Here is a 21657-nt window from a genome sequence, read left to right as displayed (position 1 = left end):
TGTGTATGAATCTGTATCTGGAAAAAAAAATTCAAATTTGAATTTGGACAAGAAAAGCAGAAGAGCGTATGGATTTCCAGTCCTGTCGGTGAACAGGGTCGCATTAAAAACTTATAAAAAAAAAAGTATAAAAAAAGTCTAAAATATAAAAAAAGTCTAAACTATACCTGTATGTTTTCTAAGCCAGTCTATCTGACATCAGCCCACATGCTACAGCCCAATTCAGGAGGATCACAATTTTTTTCCCACTTATCTCCTCAAGCTCCTGACCTTTATCTGTTCATTCCACATGATTGAAGGATTAGATAATTGCATGGATAAGCAGGTGTTCCTAATAAAGTGATCAGTGAGTGTCAAGAACTGAATATTTATTTTTCATCCTAGCTCGATTACAGTATAACTGAACCATTGGCTATGATCATTGATCATTTCCTACATTACTGTAACAGAAGACTGTAACTTCACTGTTTACTGCACGTCTACACAGAAAGTCTAAAATCGTTAAAAAAAATGCTATTTAATATAAAACTTTGAACATATTAACTTGCGCAGTGAGCTGAAAGGGAGCCAGTGCAGTGATGCTGTGGGCAGAGAACTGAAAGGAAACCAGTGCAGTGATGCTGTGGGCAGAAAACTGAAAGGAAACCAGTGCAGTGATGCTGTGGGGAGAGAACTGAAAGGGAGCCAGTGCAGTGATGCTGTGGGCAGAAAACTGAAAGGGAGCCAGTGCAGTGATGCTGTGGGCAGAAAACTGAAAGGGAACCAGTGCAGTGATGCTGTGGGCAGAGAACTGAAAGGGAACCAGTGCAGTGATGCTGTGGGCAGAGAACTGAAAGGGAACCAGTGCAGTGATGCTGTGGGCAGAAAACTGAAAGGGAGCCAGTGCAGTGATGCTGTGGGCAGTGAGCTGAAAGGGATCCAGTGCAGTGATGCTGTGGGCAGTGAGCTGAAAGGGAGCCAGTGCCGTGATGCTGTGGGCAGAGAACTGGCACGTTTGGAGAAGCTGCACAGTTTAGCCATGACTCAATCACCTCATTCATCATGTAATACATTTTAATACATCTTGGGAATTAAATATGCAGTACAAAATATTACGTTTTTAATGTTTTTTTTTTCTCACTGCAAATCAAGCCATTACATTTTTTTTAATTAAGATTTTGAAAAATCTGTCAGGATCTTTTTACCTGTTGGATCATTAGGAGGTGTTCTGGCAGTTGTCTCTTGTGCCATGTGTTTTTGTTTACTTTTGCCTGGCCCGCCCTGGTCTTAATTGCTTCCCGCCTCTGAACACCTGTTCCTCATGTGTCTAATTGTCTCCCTATTGATCTCTGCTGCGTTGCTGCGTTGTTTTGTCTTCATGGCCTCTGTTTGGTTTCTCTGTCTGGTTTCTTTGTCTGGTTTCTTTTGAGTTTCGGTTTAGTTTACTTTCCCTCAGGGCTCTCTAGTTTTCTGTTTTGTTTTGTGTGGAAATAAATTGTGTTTTTATCTATACCCGCATTTGGTGTGTGTGTGTGGGGGGGGGTGAGTGTGTATGTGCTTGTGGGTGGGTGGGTCAGAGTGTGGGGGTGGGTGTGGGTCAGTGCGTGGGTGAGTGTGTGGGGGTGGGTGTGTGTGAGTCTGTGTGTGTGTGCGTGTTTGCGTCTGTGTGTGTGCGTGTGCGTGTGTGTGGGGGGGTCAGTGTGTGGGGATGGGTGTGTGGGTCTGTGTGGGGGTGGGTGTGTGGGTCAGTGCATGGGTGAGTGTGTCAGGGTGGGTGTGTGGGTGAGTGTGGTCATGTGGTACAATGTCTATAGTCATTGGATACAGATAACAAGAAGGACTAGTGACTGAATCTGTGAGTGTAAATACTGCAGAATTAATCTAATCTACACGGTTCCTATCAGATTCACATTGTTAAATAGCAAACACATCCTGTAGAGCTTAATATCCTTCGTACGTCACATATGAACATAAGCCAGACGTTCTCCAGCAGCAGCAGCAATTTACACCACCTCTCTGCTCATTAATGTTTCATCATTTCAAAATCTTTAGAACCCTGACCCGCTTCTCTTTTATTGTGGGCTCTAATGAACATATACATTTCAACCCTGTGCTCTGTTTATTTCCTTCAGTCGCAACGGAGAAATTACAAGCAGTTTATTTGATGAATTGTGTTCAGTGGTGTGCCTCGCTCCGGCTGACATTCCATTAAACAAATTGAATGGGCCTTGAACTTTAGAGCAGGACAACATGGGCTAAATATTTCAACAGATTTAACATTGTCTTGCTGGATTTGTTTTGTTTTGCTGTGAGGAACTGAGATTTTAGCAGACAGTCAGCAGGTTCTATGGGCAAATAAGAAGAATAAGGTGCCTAAATTAAAAAAATAATAATACTAAGGTTACAAATGTAAATGTATCAAGCACAATGCATAAAAAAAATACTTTAAATATAGCCTGATTTATCAAGTATTACCGAATTCTCAATTCCAATAAACCAAATATAAAACTATCTTTTATAGAACTATTATACAAGTTTAATAATCGTATATTGCGTTCACGAGAATATTCTTATCTAAAAATACCAAATAAATGCAAGTATATTCCAGACGTTGCCACTTGGTAAGATGTCTTATTTCTGCAGTGCAGTCATGTCTGAGAAGGAAGTAAAACTTTTCTGAAGTGGTTGTCAGTGTGAGGGTATTCATAATGTCCTCTAACAGGCATTGGCAGGCATCTGTGCTGAGAGAGGAAGGGAGGGAGAGAGAGAGGGATGAAAAATATTAGTCAAGAGCCAAGGGACATGGCATATAGGATGTCACTAAGTCTACAAAACTGTTATGTTTTTTTTTGTTTTGTTTTGCTTTGTTTTGTTTTTTTGATGTTTTGATGCTGTGCAGTTTTTTTTTCTTTTTTTCTTTTTAACCACCTTGATGCCCGACATTCTAGAAGTTTCTTGCTATTACTGTCAGAGTCACAAGGCCGGTCCCTCTCTGGGGCTCGAGCGTAATAGATGGCTCTAAGGTAGATCGGAGAAGGGGGAGCAGGATAGGGATGAAGGAGACTTAACGTGAGTGCCTTGAACTTAATTCAAAACAGCAATTGTCTCCTTTAATTGTAGCACTCCAGTGAGCTCAGGGGAGAGGGGAAACAGATTTTCAATTTGCTCTCAGTTTAAGGGGATCAGTTTCAATAAGCCAGCAGGCCATGCCCACGGCTCCCTGAAGAGATGCACATGTCTCAGATACACAGAGGTGATTATTCCTCTTCCAACCCCTCTCTCCCTCTCTCTCTCCCTCTCTCTTTCTTTCTCTGTCACATATATCCCGCCCCCTCAACCAATCAACTAGCTGAGGGATCCATCTGTCAAAGATCTTCACTTTTACATTATCATATCGGAAGTTAAAAGAGGTTGGTTCAATGGCTTCTCCGATTAAATGAAGTTCGGATCTTGACACGACACCGAGGGCATCTTAGAATTATCGGAATTACCCGAATTACAACCTGCTGAATGAGAAAAAGTGTTCAAATGGCACTTTGAGCTGTAATTACTAGTGAGAACCGTGGGCAAGAATTGTTCTATAATAGCTTTTTCTTGTCCCAGTTTTTTTTTTTTTTTTTTTAAACAAATGTCAAGTGCGTCTTTAATAACGTCACTTATCCCTGGTTTACAGATCAATTATAAATCCAAAAGAAAAGGAAGAAAAGTATTTCATTACACTTTAGTTATATAACCCCAGACTAAACTTCAATGTGGTCATCTGGGTATATGTATTTATACATTTTTTATATTTATATTCCATTAGCATGTGGTGATTTGCATATTAGTTCCTCTTAATTTTTTTCTTTCTGAAAAAAAACAAAAAAACAATGAAAGCAAACAGAATTAAATCATTTGAATGAATAATATGAATAATAAAGCAGATACATCTGTGTCTGTTTTTACAACCTGTGCCCAATTCACCTTGAGGAACAAAAGAAAGAAGATTTTAACTTACAAACTTTGGTGCCTCCGACCAACAACTGAAGGCCAGATTAAATCTGACTGATGCTTTACTTTCTCCTCTTATTGGCTAATGTAGGTGTGTTTATTGGCATGTTGTAGTAATCATCTGAACTTGCTGCAAGCTGAAAAATGCAAAATCAGTGGTGGTACAGTGATACTGTGGCCTTTACTGCAGTGTATAAAGTGATTAATGCAATAACTCCCAGCAGAACATGACCTTTTCCTACAGTATTTGAGATTTGAAGCGTATTTATATCTCAAATTGATCCATTCTTCACAAAGTTTGTTATTTGAGAGCTTGACAACTCCAGTCAAATTTTTTCTGTACACAATTCTGGTTCAGTCGATCCTTTAAAAATCATCATAGCAAAAAAAAAAAAAAAAAAAAAAAAATCCAAAAGAAGGGTTTGGTTTATTTTAATAATTAGCAAAGCAACAGCTTGTTTAACTAAAGAAAGATGTCCGTAACCTTTTTGAATATTGTTTAAAGTTATTTTTTTCTTACAAATAAGATTACACAAACCCTTTAGTCAGTGTAGTGCTTCTTATGAAAAGACATTACTGACAGAGAGAAGGCTTGTATACTGAATATAATACAAGTGTTGCCTCATCATCTCTCAAAGTCTAAAAAAGGGTTTCAAGCATGCTAAAAGTCTATAACACGATGGATATTGGTCATGTCAGGTACTAAGTATGCTGCTTTGTTGGGCAGGAATTGCTATCAGAAAACAGGAATATGGAATATATAACCTTTAAAGCAGTTTCTTTAATGAGTGCAAAACATGTCAGCGTACATTCTAAAGGTAGCTGGCAGTAGTGAAAAAGACCAGCAGACTAATTCACTGAAATATGCTAATGTAATATACTGTGAAGGACAGCATCAGTATATCAGGAACAGACAGATAGATCTTATTTGCATAATGCAAAAGCTTTCCAGTTTGCTTTTATCGGTTATTAGTAAGAGTAGGATTTTTAAGAAAGTGGCTTCTGCCTGAAGTTTAGCATGCACAGTGTATTTATATTCATTGCTGTGCTTGGGGAGAGCTTATTCATTTTCATGTCCTGTATGTATGTAAATATCATTCAAGGAAATATGATTTTTTTTTTTAAATAAAAAGGTCAAAATCAAGATTATATGGATGCAGTTTTTTGTTCAAATTTGCTGACTTAAGTTTACATAGGAATGCCAGTCTGTTCATGCCAGTCTGGTCGATTTTTGATGATGTCTATACCTTTTTATTATTATTATTATTATTATTATTATTATTATTATTATTATTATTATTATTATTATTAGGGTGGGCAAGCACCAAACATGCATGTCCTCCTTATTGTTATTGTATTCTTTTGGTTTATTGAGTCGACTTCTTCTTCTTCTTCTTCTTCTTCTTCTTCTTCTTCTTCTTCTTCTTCTTCTATCTACAGTGTCTATAGGAGCCCATTGAACCTTCTAGTAAAAAGTTGTGATCTTTTAAATCATATATCCAAAATCTAAAGCCAGCTTCACTCACTAGAGAAGTGATACACACCCTATAATGTCAAAATTCTGACTAAAAAGATTTCCACCATTTTATGGATTTTTCCAAATTAATTTTGTCCAGACATCAAATTTGGCCATCTTAAAAGTAAGCCACATAAAAGTTATCAAAAGAATTTTAATTAATCCAAATTGTAACCCCATAATGGGTCAATGAATCTGACAGTAAAACTTCCAAACAGAAAGTGTGGCTGTATCTCAGCAACGACTATGCGCACTGACATACATCTTGGTAGCCAACTTCAGCATCATGCTCTTATGCTATGCAACAAATTTCATGTCAGACATTAACATGCATAAAATGCTTTCCCTTCACTGCTGCTACAACATATTGCTACTCCTCCACATTTTGTCTTTAGCAGATTTGCCTCACATCATTGTGACTTAACAATCAAACTTCAAGGTAGCAACAGACAACACCACTAGTCACAGCAGCTGCAGCAATGCTACCATGCTACCTATTTGTTCTTCTAGACCTTTCCTCCTACAGTACAGTGAGAGAATTCCACCACTGTCTGTGATTAAAACTCACATCATGAGTGAAACTAAAGAAATCGCTCCTGAATCACTTTTGCCTAAAGTTATGGATCTGGTTTCCTGTGATTGCTCAGGCAACAAATGGAATGTATCTGAGACTGTGTGGCTCACCAGGTCTGGGTACTTGGCCCCAAAATGCTGCTTGTGCACCCTTAAATAAGGGAAAATGGCGAGGGGAGAAGAATGAAGAGACCAATTCACTGTTCTCACTGTCACTGGTCTGTATTTAGTGAAGTCAAGTCAAGTCATTTCAACCATATATAGTTGTGGCAGTATAGAGTGAAATAAGACAACGTTTCTCCAAGGACCATGGTGCTACATAAAACAAAGACAGAGCTAAGGACTTAGTAAGTAGTCCTAGATACATAAAGTGCATCTGTGCAACAGTGCAGGACAAGACAAAAAGACAGAAAGACAGTGCAAACAAAAAATATAAGACATCACACAAAAAGATAGTACACAAGACAATAAACAAAAACAGCACCAACCATGTAATGTACAGTGTACATTACTGTATGTTTAATCAATATAGCATGTGCAGAAATACTGGAATGAACAGTATTATAGCAGCAGTTGCATGAGGTATTGTTAAGTATTGTGCAAAACAGCAATCAACTGAAATGTGAGACAGCGTGTGCAAAGAGCAAAAAACAGTGTGCAAAACATCATATAAACAGTTTGATGGATGGATGAGAGAAGCTACTGTGTACTGTTCAACACTGTAGATCATTTGAAATAAATATTGGGATTACACTTTCTGTCCATAGATTACTGTCACATTTTGTCTATCTTATACCCCTTCTCAAAATAGGGTTACCCACTATTTGACCATTTGTCAAATAGAGTGTAAAACATAACAAAAAAACACAAAGCAATATTTCAGACTAACATGCTACATTTTGTCTGGTGCAGTGGAATGTTACAGTCTGGATCCTGTTTCATACATTCTACAGTCTTATGGGTACAGTCTGTTTTTTTCTTTTTGGTCCTTTTTGACCTACAATGTAAACCCCAATACACAGTCATGGCACAGTCCATACCTGCCTTGCTACCGCTTTTTGTGAAGTTTTCCAAGTGTAACTACACTCTGCTACTGCAAAGATCCATGAGTGTGGTCTGACAACACTGTGAATGTAAATCATCAGTGTAATCATGTCTATAGAAGGCAACTTTTGCATATGCAAATGCTCAACAATCCATTTTAATTTGTGTCATGTATACACACTTAGTCTGTTGGTGTGTAATGTTTCTGCCTTCCATGTCTGTAGTGTTGCTGGAAGTGGTACTGTATGTGTGTGTAAATGGCACCCTAAAATATGTATGCCTTGGCAGCATCAAGTGGTAACAAGCTAGTGAGCCAAGACTGTCATATTTTAACAGTTTGGGCCGTCTGTGCTGCTGTCTAGGCAGCCTAGTCTAGTTCTTCGGTTCTGGGTTCACTGGACACAGGTGGAGTCCCCTACATGTTGGTCATCAATGTAACTGGTGAATGCTTTACCTGGTTTGTTACTTCTTGTTCTCTCTCGAGCTCAACTGACATGTCCTCCTATAACTGCATGCATTTAGGCTGCACAGGTGTACTAGCATGCGTGCACTCACCATCTCAAGTGAGGGTTGCTGCTGGAATGGAACTGGATAATATTTATCATCATCACTGAATGACATCATTTGACATTTTCTCTGAATACTCTTTCATGAAGGGCATCCTTGACTGACTATCTGCATCAATATGTTCCTTGACAGGGTAGTATTTGATAGAGAAATTGAAATCTGCCAGAAATCTGCTACCCATTCTGCATTCAACTTGACAGTATGTATGTAAGTGGGTTATTGTCACTGTAGACTGAAGAAAAGTGCATAATAAACATAATCACAACATATTTCTGCGATCGCCCATCTAAGGGCTAAAAACTCTAGCTTGCCCACATGTGTGTAATTGTTCTCTGCAGCAGTTAGAGATTATTGCAGTTGGAGCCATAAGCAATAACATGGAGCTTCTCATTCTGCCTTTGGTACAGTACTGAACCTAGTCCCTGGTTGAAAGGATCAGTGTGGATAATAAATGGTTAAGAAAACTCTGGAAAGCCTAGAAAAGGAGGCTGGATCAAACAGTCTATCAACTGTTTGAATGTCCTTCTAAATACAGCAATGACATGAGGGTGTTTCCTCCCAGACTGTCCATAATGTCCTGCTCACCGGGGATGGGATGTACAGTAGTCAGGACAATGCAGGGTACCGTTGTTCTTACACAGACAACCTGAGAAAAGTGCCGTCAAATCTTGTAAGTAATATTTATTTTTTTTGTACAAGGGTTGGAACAGAGAGATATGTTCTTGACACTGGTTCAACATCTTTTAGTGATATGCTCACTTGCAGGTTTTCACACAGCCAATTATCACCAGACTCAAAGAAAGACTCTGACTCTTCTTTTAACATCTGGCTGGCTATCTGTTTATCAAGATGAGTTAGATCAGTGGGGGATCCCATTTTTCATGTGGTGGGATGTCTCTGCTGGGGCTGTAGGCCTGGACATGGTGGATGGATGCATTAGAGGGATGGTCACTGACCTCACTGGCTGTACAATCCCAATAACAGTTCTTCCTACCAGTGTAATGTCATGACTTGTTGGGTTTTGCACGTTAACAATTGTTAGGACAGTTGATTGTTGGGACCATGCCTGCCTTCACTGATACAAGGGTTTCACAAAACTACAGCCCTTCAGGCCACTGTGGGTTCTCATGAGGCTCAAAGGTTAGGGTATTATCCTCCCTAAAGGCTGAAGCCTGGACTCAACAATCAATTCAGTCAGAATAATTTTTTGTCACACTGACAGTCATTGCATTGACAAGGTGAGGAAATGGCACATTTACTGTCTCCACCAACTTTTTTCTGTGTTCCAGTGTTTTGTCTGGTCCCTCACACTGTGAATCAGTAGGCATTAATAACATTAAAGTCAATTATGGGGTACTGTTTCTGGTCACCTTTAAACACTAACAGGACTTAGCAACTCATCATCACTAGCAGCAAGCTGAAAGGATACTTCAAGCAACCCAATTTATGGCAGTTCTTTCCCATTTGAATAACTTCCACAAAATTGGGACTTATCCCTAGTGCTGGTTGCTCTGTGTTTTGCTGGATAAGCTGGTTTTCCAAATCTCTCTGCCTTACAACCTGCACTGAAATGTTCACTGCTCCCACATCTAAAACAATGCTGACAGTATTCCTGCCTGTACACAAGCAAATATTTTGGTGGGGTGTGGAACTGGGTAACAATGCTGTTGTGGAAATCTTTGTTGAATCTGAGCTGTGTTCCTCATCTCTCCGGTGCAAGATGTTGGTGGCAGTCAGTGGTATAAGGACATGGCTTATAAGATGTGATTATAAGATGTGATTTGTGAGGGTGAAAGCCCTGGATAAGGGACAAAAGTAGTTTCTGGTTTTCTGCTTGGTGGGGGTACAGTGGAGGGGCTGGCATGGACCTTTGAATGGTCTCCCTGATTTGAGACATCTCAGCTCTCAAAAGTCTTTTAGCAACATGATGTCAAAGCGCATCTCCTTGATCTCAGAAAAATCTCAATGTCAGGTGGCAGAGTAAGTGCATTTTGCTGGTGGTACTTTTTTCTTCAACTGAAATGTCACTGGACTATACAGTGTTCACATGAGTTACTTATGACTGACCAGCATGTTTCTTTTTGTCCTGTTTATCCTTTTAATTGGTGCAGGCAATGTGTTTGTTTGCAAAAGGTATGGCTACAAGTCATTTCTAATATTATCATTTTGCAGGCCAGTCAAGACAGTATACAGGAATAGACTCTGAACCAATGCTGGGTCATATTTTAAGCCTGACATTGTGGGAAGCAAAAATTATTTTCTGTCTCAGGTCCATAGCCCTTAGCAGGATGTTTTGCGGTGTCTTCTTGCTGCACTGAACCTCAGAAGTAAGTTTGTATAATTCTGTTGCACCTTTTTCTTAAAAGTGGCATTCTACAGTGGGCTTGCAGCATTAGTGTTCCTTTTCCTTCTAGGTAACTATGAAACTGTGAGCCTGATGTGATGTCCCAGAGCACAGTATCAACAATATCTGACTCTGAATAGCCCTTGCTAAGTCCACTTTCAATCTTTAGGGCCAGGCTAGAAAAGTTTAACCTGTCTTTTTGTCCTGGCTCACCTATCTGACCTGCTATCTTGAAACCTCTTTGCCACATATAGCTATTAGATGTTGCTGCAGCTATACTTGTTGGAGGGTTCATGTTTCTGTTTATCAGATCTCACATTGCAAACTCCATTTCTTATAATGACACACTCAGTGCCTTTAGCTGTTTCTGAATATTATACTGTTTACTACTGTAGTTTGATTTAAAACATTACATGCCCTTTGGTTTTGTTCTTTGGCCATTTAAATGTCTGTTATATCCTGAACATTGAGGAGATATGACATACCCTCATCCTCTAGGTTGGCATAATTCGTCATACATTATGACATGAGATTAACTGACCGCATGTTTTACCAGCCACGTGTTAAATTCCTGGTCCTGGGGTATGAAGTACATTGCATGTGTGGATCAGTGCTCTGCAGTCAATTTGTATAATGTTCTTTTCCTTTCTACTAGTTCAGAATCCATTATCAAAGTGTGGCCATAAGCAGGCAAATCAGGGTTTATCTGACTTAACTGGGTGTTGTTGCTCCCTAGTGGTAACTGTACTCTCCTCAGAATATAGGCCACCAGAATTCATCTGAAGATGTTACCTGGGTAGTTTAGCAAGAGGGTTCCAGTTACAGCTCATGGATTGTCCTCCATTCCGTCAGTGCCTCCAAATGTTGTACCCTTAAATAAGGGAAAATAGTGAATGGAGATGAATGAAAAAAAAAAAAACCCACCATACTGCTCTCACTGTTACACATCTCATCTGTATTTAGATTAAAATTCAATTACAACATAAAATATGTGGAATACCTTTTAACCGTTTTAACAGACTCATTTTTGCTAGCATATTATCACAAAAAAGCACTTAAATCTTATAATGACACAAATATTACATCATAATGGCAGACAAACACGTTAGCTGGGAACTCTTAAACAATAAAATCAGGAAAAACTCATACCACATATTTCAACAACAACACAGAACTATTAATTGTCTTAAATAAGCGGAAATAGTTAGGTGAGAAGAATGAAAACACACTGCTGTCTCTCCCCTACTGGAATGTTGAGGTATAAGACATTGTTACTAAATCAAAGCACAATCATCTAACACAGAAGATAATCTTTATCACATATTGGCATTACACTTTCTGTCTTAATGGCTGGATAATCCTAACAGTGACCAGTCCCAATACACATCTGCAAGGACAACAAAATTGACACACAATTAGAACAGGATTCTGCTATAGCTCTAACAGGAACACAGTTTTCTTTTACCAGAATGACATATTTTGTCCATAGATGCATAACTGTCCCATTCTATCACATATATTCTGTTACAGCATTAATTATTATCATTATGATTATTGATTACAGGGTTAAAGTTAACAAGACACCTTTAGACAATCAACAACTAAGTGTCTATCAACTAAGTGCCAAAACCCTCGTCAGTTGATGATGATGAGTAGATACAGCTCAGTGGTTAAGGCTCAGGGTTCTGTATCATGTGGCATGTTCCTTACTTGCATAGATATGTGAAGAAAACCGATTTTCACTTTAATATGACATTTAAAAAAGTTCCACTCAGATCAGTAGTGCTATCACACCACATGTTTAAACCTAATTGTTGTGTGTACTTTTATTATGTATGGCATGTTGTTATCTTCTGATGAATCTAATTATCACAATTCACTGTAATTAAAGTTAGATTTATTTTATAAATATTATAGATATTATCTTCAGTCAGCTTGGTCCTCACATGTTATTTCATTAGAGGATTTAAAGAGCTTTATTAAATAACCAGAATGTTATTGTACCCCTTTTTAAATAATGAAGCTAATTTTAAATAATTCTATTATGATCAGAGGAGGTCTGTGAAATGGATTCTTTACCCCTGCTATAAAAAGTTTAAGAACCCCCCCTTTACACACCACGTGATGGATTGCACAGTGTTACTATTTAGATCAGGAGCTAAAAAAAAAACATACAGACTGATGACACATTATGCCTGTAGTCTAATGTAGTTTAATCTATTGAGTTTGAGACTCATGAATTAGTTTAATAATGCTCTTGCAACGGTTAACACTGAGATCTGCAGTGAACAGTCACTGTGTAAAAATCCCACCATGTGATATTCCTGACTGTCGTCTGATCAGTGCTTAAAGTCATTAGATCGGATCGGATCAGTATCTTATGCCACCTCTTTTCTTTGCTTTGCCCTGTGGCTGTCTGCACCAAGAGACACATAAATATCTCACATAAACGTCCTGCATAAATACTCGTGTGGATGAAGCACAGCTGAAGGCCAGCACAGTGAGACTGTGTGTGGGTAGCTGAAGGGGAGAGGTGCTCTGTGTGTGTGTGTGTGTGTGTGTGTGTGTGTGTGTGTGTGTGTGTGTGTGTGTGTGTGTGTGTGTGTGAGTCTATGTTGTGTTCAACCTCTGGATCACAGCTCCCTGGAACACTTTGGACCAATGAGAAGAAGCATTAACAGGAAAGCATTATCGATTATTCCTCCTCCAAATTTCTATCTCAGTTGCGCTTTTACTCTCTTTGTTTTGACTTTTGTATCTTCTCTCTCTCTCTCTCTCTGTCTCTTTCTCTCTTTCACCTATCCTCTCTCTCCTTCTCACTCCCCCAACAGAAGCATGATTCATCTGTGCTTAAATAGTGATGAGCTGATGATCCTCCTACTTCCTATTTCTCCTGCTAAAGGACGGCCCACTCTCATGCGCACTAGATCTTCTTTGCGCATATTAGGGATGGAAAATGTTTATTTATGTCTATTCCCAAGACAAGAACAAATGCGATTAAGCCTGACCCTTAACCCCTGACTTCAGCCTACACTAGCATCAATAGTATTGTGAACACTGTGCCGAGAAACAATATATTCTCTCAGTCAGAGGGAGTGTTGGGGGAAAAAGAAATAAGGAGATAAATATAAAGATGTGCTGAAAAGTGTGATTCAGGATTGACTGCTAGGAGAATGGTAAAGGAATGATAGACGAGTGAGAGAGAGTGATGGGTCTGTCTGTAATCTGAAATGAGCCATTACGCCAGCATATGGGATGCACCTGCCATGTGCCGTCTGCCTCCACGCTTCTGCACAACTGCCGACGACAGAAATGCGAGGCAGAGTGTGGCAGTAAACTCACAAGAGGCTTGCTAAAAGTTGGAGCTCTCATTATAAAATCTGACAGATTGATTTTATTTTAAACCCCGGGAAACAGCCGCTTCATATTTATGTCAGTGTGGAGTGTATTGTAGCAGGCAGGAGTCTACAGGTAGATCTCTATTACGCTCTTACACCTTCATACAAGGCAACATGGTATAAAAATTGCCCTATTAAAGCATGCTGGGGTTTGTAGAATTCTCTTCCTATAGATTTTTAGATTTTATTATAGGATTCTACAAAAGGCCATGTTTACACCTATTCATCATCTCTCCTTTTTTTTTTTAATCAAACCTACACATCCAGCCTATCTTTATCTGTCTTCCCTTCTAAGTGAGCTCAAGTTTTACTTTAATCATAATGAAAGCTAGTACAGTGCACTTAAAGAAAGATTGCTCACCCTCCTTTCTTCTCCTCCCTCTCCGTCATCTCTCGCTCACGGCTCCCTTCCAGTCGATGGAAGGATGAGCGATGGGACTCGATTAGCATTTCTGGGGGATAATTATGAGCAAAAAAAAGAAAAAAGGTGGATGGGAAGAGTTTGAAAGATAATGAAAGAGAGAAAGAGATTGGAATGAACATGAGCAGAGGGACAGAGAGACAGAAAGATAGATTGGGATGTGAAGGGAGAGAAAGCAGCAGAGATGGTTGGGGGATGGGGAGAGAGAGAGAGATAGAGAGAGAGAGAGAGAGAGAGAAAGAGAGAGAAGAGATATGGATGTTAGGGTCATAAAGAGACTGAGAATGGGGATATGGAAGGAAAGGAAATAGATTGGGTTGTGTGGTGAGGCATTAGGAAGAAAGATAGAGGGACCAAGAGACACATTGGGCTACAGTCATAGTGGAAAGTGTCAGTGAGGGAGAGAAAGAGACTGAGGGAAGCGAAGAGAGAGAGAGAGAGAGATGCTCTTGAGGGACCATTCTGAGATAAGTGCTTCTAAGGGAACATTAGTGTTCCTGAAGGGCTATTTATTGAGCAGGCAAGCTCCAAGTTAAACCGAGTCAGCCTACATTATCTTGATTAGCTAATTATTTGAATTAATTGTCTGCTTGTATTTGTTTTAAAATTCATGATTGCCTCTGGTGAATAAGATAAGCTAAAAAAAAAAAAACCCTACGGTGTAGTTTCTACCACTTTTTATGCCTCCCATACGGTAAAGGTGTTGAAGCTAGCTGCTAGTGCTACTGATTCAAAGCCAAATTCAGCACAATAGAATTATAAATAAACATATAAATGGGAAAAGCATCCGCTTAGAATTGAGTAGAGGAAGCTTGACAGAACCTATGGAGAACCTTTCTTCGCCTAGAGACTAGGTTTCACTGCCTTAGCACCGAAAGCACAACATTTCTGGCTGCTAAGAATCACTTAATGTGAAGCGTTGTATATCAGAGAGCACCACAATCTGGCAGCTATAAGTGTAGCCAGCCCCCACATTGTTGTTTCAACATTCTCTATATACTGTATGTAGGCTGTAGTCAAAGCCCTAAACAGAAAGTTTGAAAAAGAATCCTTTTTACCAGACTAACTTTCATTTATTTTTTTTTTATTTATTTATTCTTTTTTTCCCAAAAGCATGGACATGTATCAGCACCTGCACCCACACGTGTGAGGAGGACCGGGCTGCTCACTAGTCTTCTGGGATTAAGATACTTGACTTGTTTATATGTGGGCTGTATTTCTTCAAGGTCAAGTTTCCACGTTGCATTCAACCTATACTAAAAAGTCAGAAATACTTTCAATGGTGACGAGGTTTAGCCTTCTGATCATGCAAATGCTTACATCAAACCGCACGGCAACCGTTCTATTCCGTCTCCCTCGCTAACAGCAGGATAAAAAAAATTGGAGCAGTGGAGTGTTCTCTGTGTTCCTATTGAGCATACTCTGATGTGCTGAAATGTATGTGGACCTGAATCATCATCATCATCATCATCATCATCATAAAAAACAAACAAACAAACAAAAAAAAAAAGCCTCACACTTGTATTACTTTTCTGGAATAAATAAGGAGGTGGCGTGAGTTAAAGTGCACTGTGCAGATTTCTCCGGTGGATTGTTTTACATTTGAATACATCAGAATGTGTCTCCAGAGTGAACAATCTGTTCTTAAATACAGCAAACCTTTTCCAGTGGGTAACTGTTTTTAAAAATAGATTTAAAGAGGATTTGAAGATTTGTCACATACAGTATACATCTCAACACAATGAAATACTTTTGTTTAGGAAGTTGGGGTCAGAGCTCGGGGTTAAGGTTAAGGGCCTTTCTCAAGGGCCCAACAATGGCAGCTTGGTGGAGCATTAACTGATAAGCCACCTCTGTATATGAGCATGTCAGAGCCTCACAGATCCCCACAGAAGGTTGTGAGCTCAAATCCCAGGTCCACAAAGCTGTCACTGATGGGCCCCTGAGCAAGACCCTTAACCCTCAGTTGTATAAACAAGATAAATGAAAGTTGCTATGGATGTCAGGGTGTTATGTTGGTTCAGTGGTCATAGGTGTTGGTGCGATGGTGGCTCAAGCCATGATTAGAGGATCTGGGTTCAATCTGCCACTGTTGGGCCCTTGAGGAAGGCCCTTAACTGTCTCTGCTCCAGGGGTGCTGTATCATGGCTGACCCTGCACCCTGACCCCAACCTCCAAAGTTGGGATATGTGAAGAATGTAGATGTGACAAAATAAAGGCTTCTAATTCTGTTAGCCTGAAATTGTTGATTCATTTCCTACCATTTTAAAACGGATGGTCCAACAGAGAACCAAAATGGTTCTTATAATGGATCACTTGCTTCATATATGGAACCAGTTTGAAGGGTCCGTTAACAAAACAACCCAATGGTTCTTTTTAGAGGTGTTTCTTTTTCTTCTTCTTATTCTTATTATGCAAATTCAAACAATGTCAATGTATTTATTCAAAAACAGCAACAAAATTGTCTATAGTATTGAGAACAGCGAGAACTCCTCAGTCTTATTGAAGAATTTCTTCATTTCAATTTCAGTTCTTTCACACACTTAATAAAGTATTTAATTTCTTTTTTCAGTCATGACATCAAAACATCTTGCAGCATTATTTACATAGAGATTAATCTCCAGAAAGTAATGGCACTGATTTTGCTAGTTTCAAACTTGTATTTTAGCACTAAATTCACTGCATATTAAATGCTTTCCCAAAGAAAATGAAGACACCAAATCAACATCCTTGGAAGAATATAACTACTTCTGTAAAAACCAAAAAAGATTCAAGGCAAGAAAGGGACAAAAAAAAGTTATTCACTAAAAAAACTGTTTAGAAAGCATCTGAATGTCAAGGTAGTTTTTTCTCGACCTACCTCAACCTAGACAGAAAAGCAGACATTCTTTTTTTACCTTTCTAGCTATAGAAATGAATCGCTCCTGTCACGTCTCATCTGAAGATTTGCAGATAAAAATTTTGTCATTGTTTTTTTTTATCAAAATTGAGTTTTGTCTGACAAGTAAAGCTGTGTACAGTGATTTTTAGCTATGTAAGTCGCCAGTTGTTGTACTGTCAAGTTACTAGTGACTTACTAGTACTTACTACATGTTTCCAAAGAAACAAGGTGAAGAAACTGTACCTGTGAAGAAGTGTTCAATTCTCTTGAAACATTCTAGAGGGGATTTGGTGTTTGTGTATAAAATGCAGCTTCATATCCGCTTCATTTCACTTCATTTTGGATTTGTCACCAAGAGTTTCACTGTCTCTCGTATTCCCAAGGCCTTGATTCTAAGCTGTCATACAAATGCCTTTACTTGTTGATGTATTAATAATTCAAATCGAATTTTAATTCCTTCCATCAGTACACAGACAACGCACGGCTGTTTATCAGCTCACTGTTTGACTGAACAGATTACATCGATGTTGTCCATATCTAAATATTTTAGGACTTAATTTGTGATAAAGCAAAAAAAAATAAAAAAATAAAAAAAAAAGATACATTTTATTTTGATCTGGATTAATACCTCAAATTATCACCACAATCTAGAAGCCAGTTCTACTTCATGAACCTCATACACTAGATTAATGTGTTTCTTCATTCTGATGGTTGACGTGAACTTCCCGAAGTTGCTGACATGGATCTGCAGGAAGTTATGCACTGTGCTGCTGCTATACGATCGGACGATTAGATAATTGCATGGATGAGTAGGTGTTTAGACGGTGAGGGTTTTTGCATCGTGTAGTCATATGTGTAAGAATGTGAACAGTGCAAGAGCTTTGACATATGAATTCAACTCTTTTAACATCCCTGGAGATTTCTTTCTTATTCAGTAAGCTGGGAGATGATTTGCTGTAGTGTAGGTGGGACGAATGGAGACAGATGGCATTTAAGTTGGAAAGCTGGACCTTGGACTTATTGCTCTTCTAACATTGATTAAAAGGGAATATAAGAATATATAACATGTCAAGGCAAACCCTTATCAAACTATCAAAACAATGCTTGAGTTTGTTAAGTTGTTTATTTTTCCCTGACTAATATAATTGGCGGGGCACGGTGGCTTAGTGGTTAGCACGTTCGCCTCACACCTCCAGGGTTGGGGGTTCGATTCCTGCCTCCGCCTTGTGTGTGTGGAGTTTGCATGTTCTCCCCGTGCTCCCCGGTTTCCTCCCCCGGTCCAAAGACATGCATGGTAGGTTGATTGCCATCTCTGGAAAATTGTCCATAGTGTGTGATTGCGTGAGTGAATGAGAGTGTGTGTGTGCCCTGCAATGGGTTGGCACTCTGTCCAGGGTGTATCCTGCCTTGATGCCCAATGACGCCTGAGATAGGCACAGGCTCCCCGTGACCTGAGGTAGTTCAGATAAGCGGTAGAAGATGAGTGAGTGAGTGAGTGAGTGAGAGAGTGTAATATAATTGGAGTTGTGATGTTATAATGTTTGGAGTAGCTGAGAAGTTGTGATCCTGCCTTATTTATTTCCCCTCACCACCAACAAATGGCTGTGTAATTTATGTCTGTATGCCACTTTTTCTCTGCTAAGTAAAATATTTTGTACAGCTGTGCTAAAAATGGCTACATGTGAGAACAATTCAGCGTGAACATTAAGGCCCGTTAGGATCAGCCGGGGGATTAAAACATCACCAAGTCAGCGTTGAAATTGTTCAATCACGCTACTTAAGCATGTGACATGAAACAAACCATGAAGAACAAGTTGAAATGTTTGAGAAATGTACAAACAGTATTACCGAAAGGCTCAAGTACAGGAACGAGTCCTGAAACCAAAGTCAAGAGGATTTATTTGTTTATTTTCAGTTAAATGTGTTTTCAGCTTTTCATTTATTCAGATTCAATTAAAAAAATCCTTATCATGGAACATGTTCTTATTCAGATTAAAATAAATTTTGTAATAATGGTGACATTATTAGGATTCAAGTGTAAGGATCATAAACTTTTGTTGTTCACAGAGATGATGATGATGATGATGATGATGATGATGATGATGATGATTATAATTATTATTATTACTATTATTATGCAGTTATACCTAATATATTTTGCTCGAGGGAACCAGGTGCTAATTTTTCCCACAAACCACTTTAACCACGGAAACCCTTTAATTGCCTGTACTTTCCTAATTACAGGATTTTTATACTGTTGTTGCAAATATGGCTGTATTTAATCAAGCATTGTTGCAACTGAATAGATTTCATTTTAAGTTTTAAGGAGCACAAGCTAACATTGTGAGCTAATTAATAGTTCCTTTTCAGCTTTCAAAAAGGAATCATGACTTTCAACAGAGTCAGTATGTAGAATGTCTGACTATATAAAACAATTCTTGGGCTTCCGATGGTGCAGTTCAGCCTGGAAATCAAATGCAAGCAGGGGAAATCAAAACATGATTGATTTTTACCTCTTAATTAGGTAGGTGTCCTAACTAATAGGTTAGCCAATTTCTCTGTATCTACCAAGAGATTAAACAGAAGCCCAAAAAAACCCTGTCCACAATTTATTAATGGAAAGAGACTTACTAAATTACTTTCAGAGATTAAACACACCGTGCCCAATAACTCTATTAAATGAAATGAAGTTCAATTACAGACGTGTAATTTTTTCTTTTTTCTCAGAGGTCTTCCAGCCTTTTCTGTGAGCCTCTGAGGCCTTTCAATTTTCCCTTTTGGGAGTCTTCTTAGATGAGTATAAAGACAACGCTGAACCACATTAATGATGGTGCGGCTTAATTTTCTCTGCATTTACCTAATTGGCACTGTGTTTGGCATTACAATTAGTTAGACTGGATTTTCTGTCTGGCTCTAAAACAATACCCTGGTCAATAATGGCTGGTTTTTAATTGTTTGGATTAGGTATGTGTTTTCCTGGTTTTTTTTTTTTTTTTTAAATGCATTAAAGGATAATAACCGTATGAGAATGAGATCTCCAGTCAAAGCTTTACAAACCAGAAGCCACAGTTCATTAGTGATTACAGCCAGAGTCGTAGTCATAAAAGGAAAAGCTAATTATGCAGGGCTTTATTCTCTCCATGAGCTCCTGTTCATTCATGGCTAAATGAAAAGGTCTAAAAAGAGGAGGAGGATAAAGAGGAGGAGGAGGAGGAGGAGGAAAACAACTTTTCCGCTTTTATATTTATTTTTGTATTATTATTCAGCATGTTCCATCCTGCCTCAGTGTGTCAAAGTCGATAAACTCCATCACGCATCTGCTGGGAGCTAATTTTAGACGAGGACGTTTAAACAGCCTTGCCACCATGAGTTAGCTCACAAACCACACATATCCACAGGTTGCCTTGGCAGTAAGTGGACGGTCATTTGGAAAAGGTCCGAGATCGATGGCCCACGCTGTTCTCGCTCGATGAGCATTAGCCTCCTTTTGTGAGCGAGAGCTGCTCACTCCCAGATTCGTTGATTACTTTGTTGTGGTAAATCAGCCCAGTGGAGATGCCCTGAGCTGTGAAAATCTAATACGACTTGCTAATCCAAAAAAAAAAAAAAAAAAATTCTTTGATTACTTTGTTATTTCCCAGTGCTGCGTACTGCTTACAATTTAGCTACACATTCAACAGACACTGGCTATTTCTATAACTTATCCTGCATTTCTGAAATGATTTCTTTCTTTTATTTATAATATCTGAACTGGAAATGTGAATTAGCATAATGTGTTTTCTTTTTTAAGGAAACGAGCCAGGCGTTACATATTTGACACGGCGCTCATTAAAACTGTTGTTGGTGTTGTATGTTTTTCAGAGAACAAGGACTATGATGCATATTTGTCCTATACTAAAGTGGAGCCAGAACAGTGGAGCCAGGAGACCGGAGAGGAGGAACGCTTTGCTCTGGAGATTCTTCCGGATGTTCTGGAGAAACATTATGGGTATAAACTCTTCATCCCAGACAGGGATTTGATTCCTACTGGAAGTAAGTTAAAATTTCCAGAGCATGAAATTCTGTGTGTATTTCTCATGGTGTGTGTGTGTGTGTGTGTGTGTGTGTGTGTGTGTGTGTGTGTAGAGCAGTCTGGTATGTGAAAATCCTGGAAAATATTACCTTATCTTTTCATTTTAGATTTAAAAAAATCTTATCAGGTGTGTCCCAAATTTCATTCTTGCACGTACAGTAAGTGCACGTATTCAAACAGATGTCACTTAACATACTCAACATTCAACATTCACAGCTTTGCTCAAAAGAGTTTTGATGAGGGAAAAATTTTCAAGATGGCCGACAAATCTCCAGTGGATGCAATAAGCTCACGTACATTGCGTGGTTTATTTTCCACCATTTTTCGAATTCACTATATGCTGCTATAGATAGCGGACAGATTTCCTCACAGCAAAACATTGGAAGTAAGTGGTGTTGACGAAACATCGGCCAATCAGATCCTCATGCGTCCTTCAACAGAATCATCATCAAAACAGAGAAGTGCATGTAGCCACTCTGTACAGATGAACTGCTCAATGATTCCTGACCCCCTGATCTAGCACAACTGTGCCCCTGTGCACAAAGCACAGAGCTTCATGAAGACATGGTAGTGTTAAAGTTGGTGGAAGAACTCAAGCATCCTGCTCTGAGCCCTACTTGGACTGATCTCCTACTTGGAGTTTGATCTCACCGATGCTCTTCTAGCTGAATGAACCTCACAGAAGAACTAAATCTGGATCACATGATCGTTTAGCCATACAGTGTATCTCTTATCAAACTGTATACACGATCAGGTATAAAATTATGACCACTGACAGTTGAGTGAATAAGCTCTTGTGAGGTTTTTTTTAATCTGCACTGGTCAGTATGCAATGGGCATGTGAGCATCAAATCTGGACCATGGAACAATGG

The 21657-nt window shown here is 39.0% G+C and overlaps 1 protein-coding gene across 1 annotated transcript in view; it reads left to right on the top strand.

Annotated features, from left to right (window-relative positions):
- The window catches only part of LOC132839025 (interleukin-1 receptor accessory protein-like 1-B), a 331182-nt gene that overhangs the window by 304146 nt on the left and 5379 nt on the right, over positions 1-21657 (top strand). Inside the window, exon 10 of the mRNA XM_060859755.1 lies at positions 20575-20745. Within this exon, the coding sequence (XP_060715738.1) occupies positions 20575-20745 (171 nt within the window). The remainder of the gene's footprint in view (positions 1-20574; positions 20746-21657) is intronic.

This window comes from Tachysurus vachellii, chromosome 23 (assembly GCF_030014155.1).
Source record: "Tachysurus vachellii isolate PV-2020 chromosome 23, HZAU_Pvac_v1, whole genome shotgun sequence".
NCBI classification, from domain to species: domain Eukaryota; kingdom Metazoa; phylum Chordata; class Actinopteri; order Siluriformes; family Bagridae; genus Tachysurus; species Tachysurus vachellii.
This window is presented reverse-complemented; position numbering and strand designations above follow the sequence as displayed.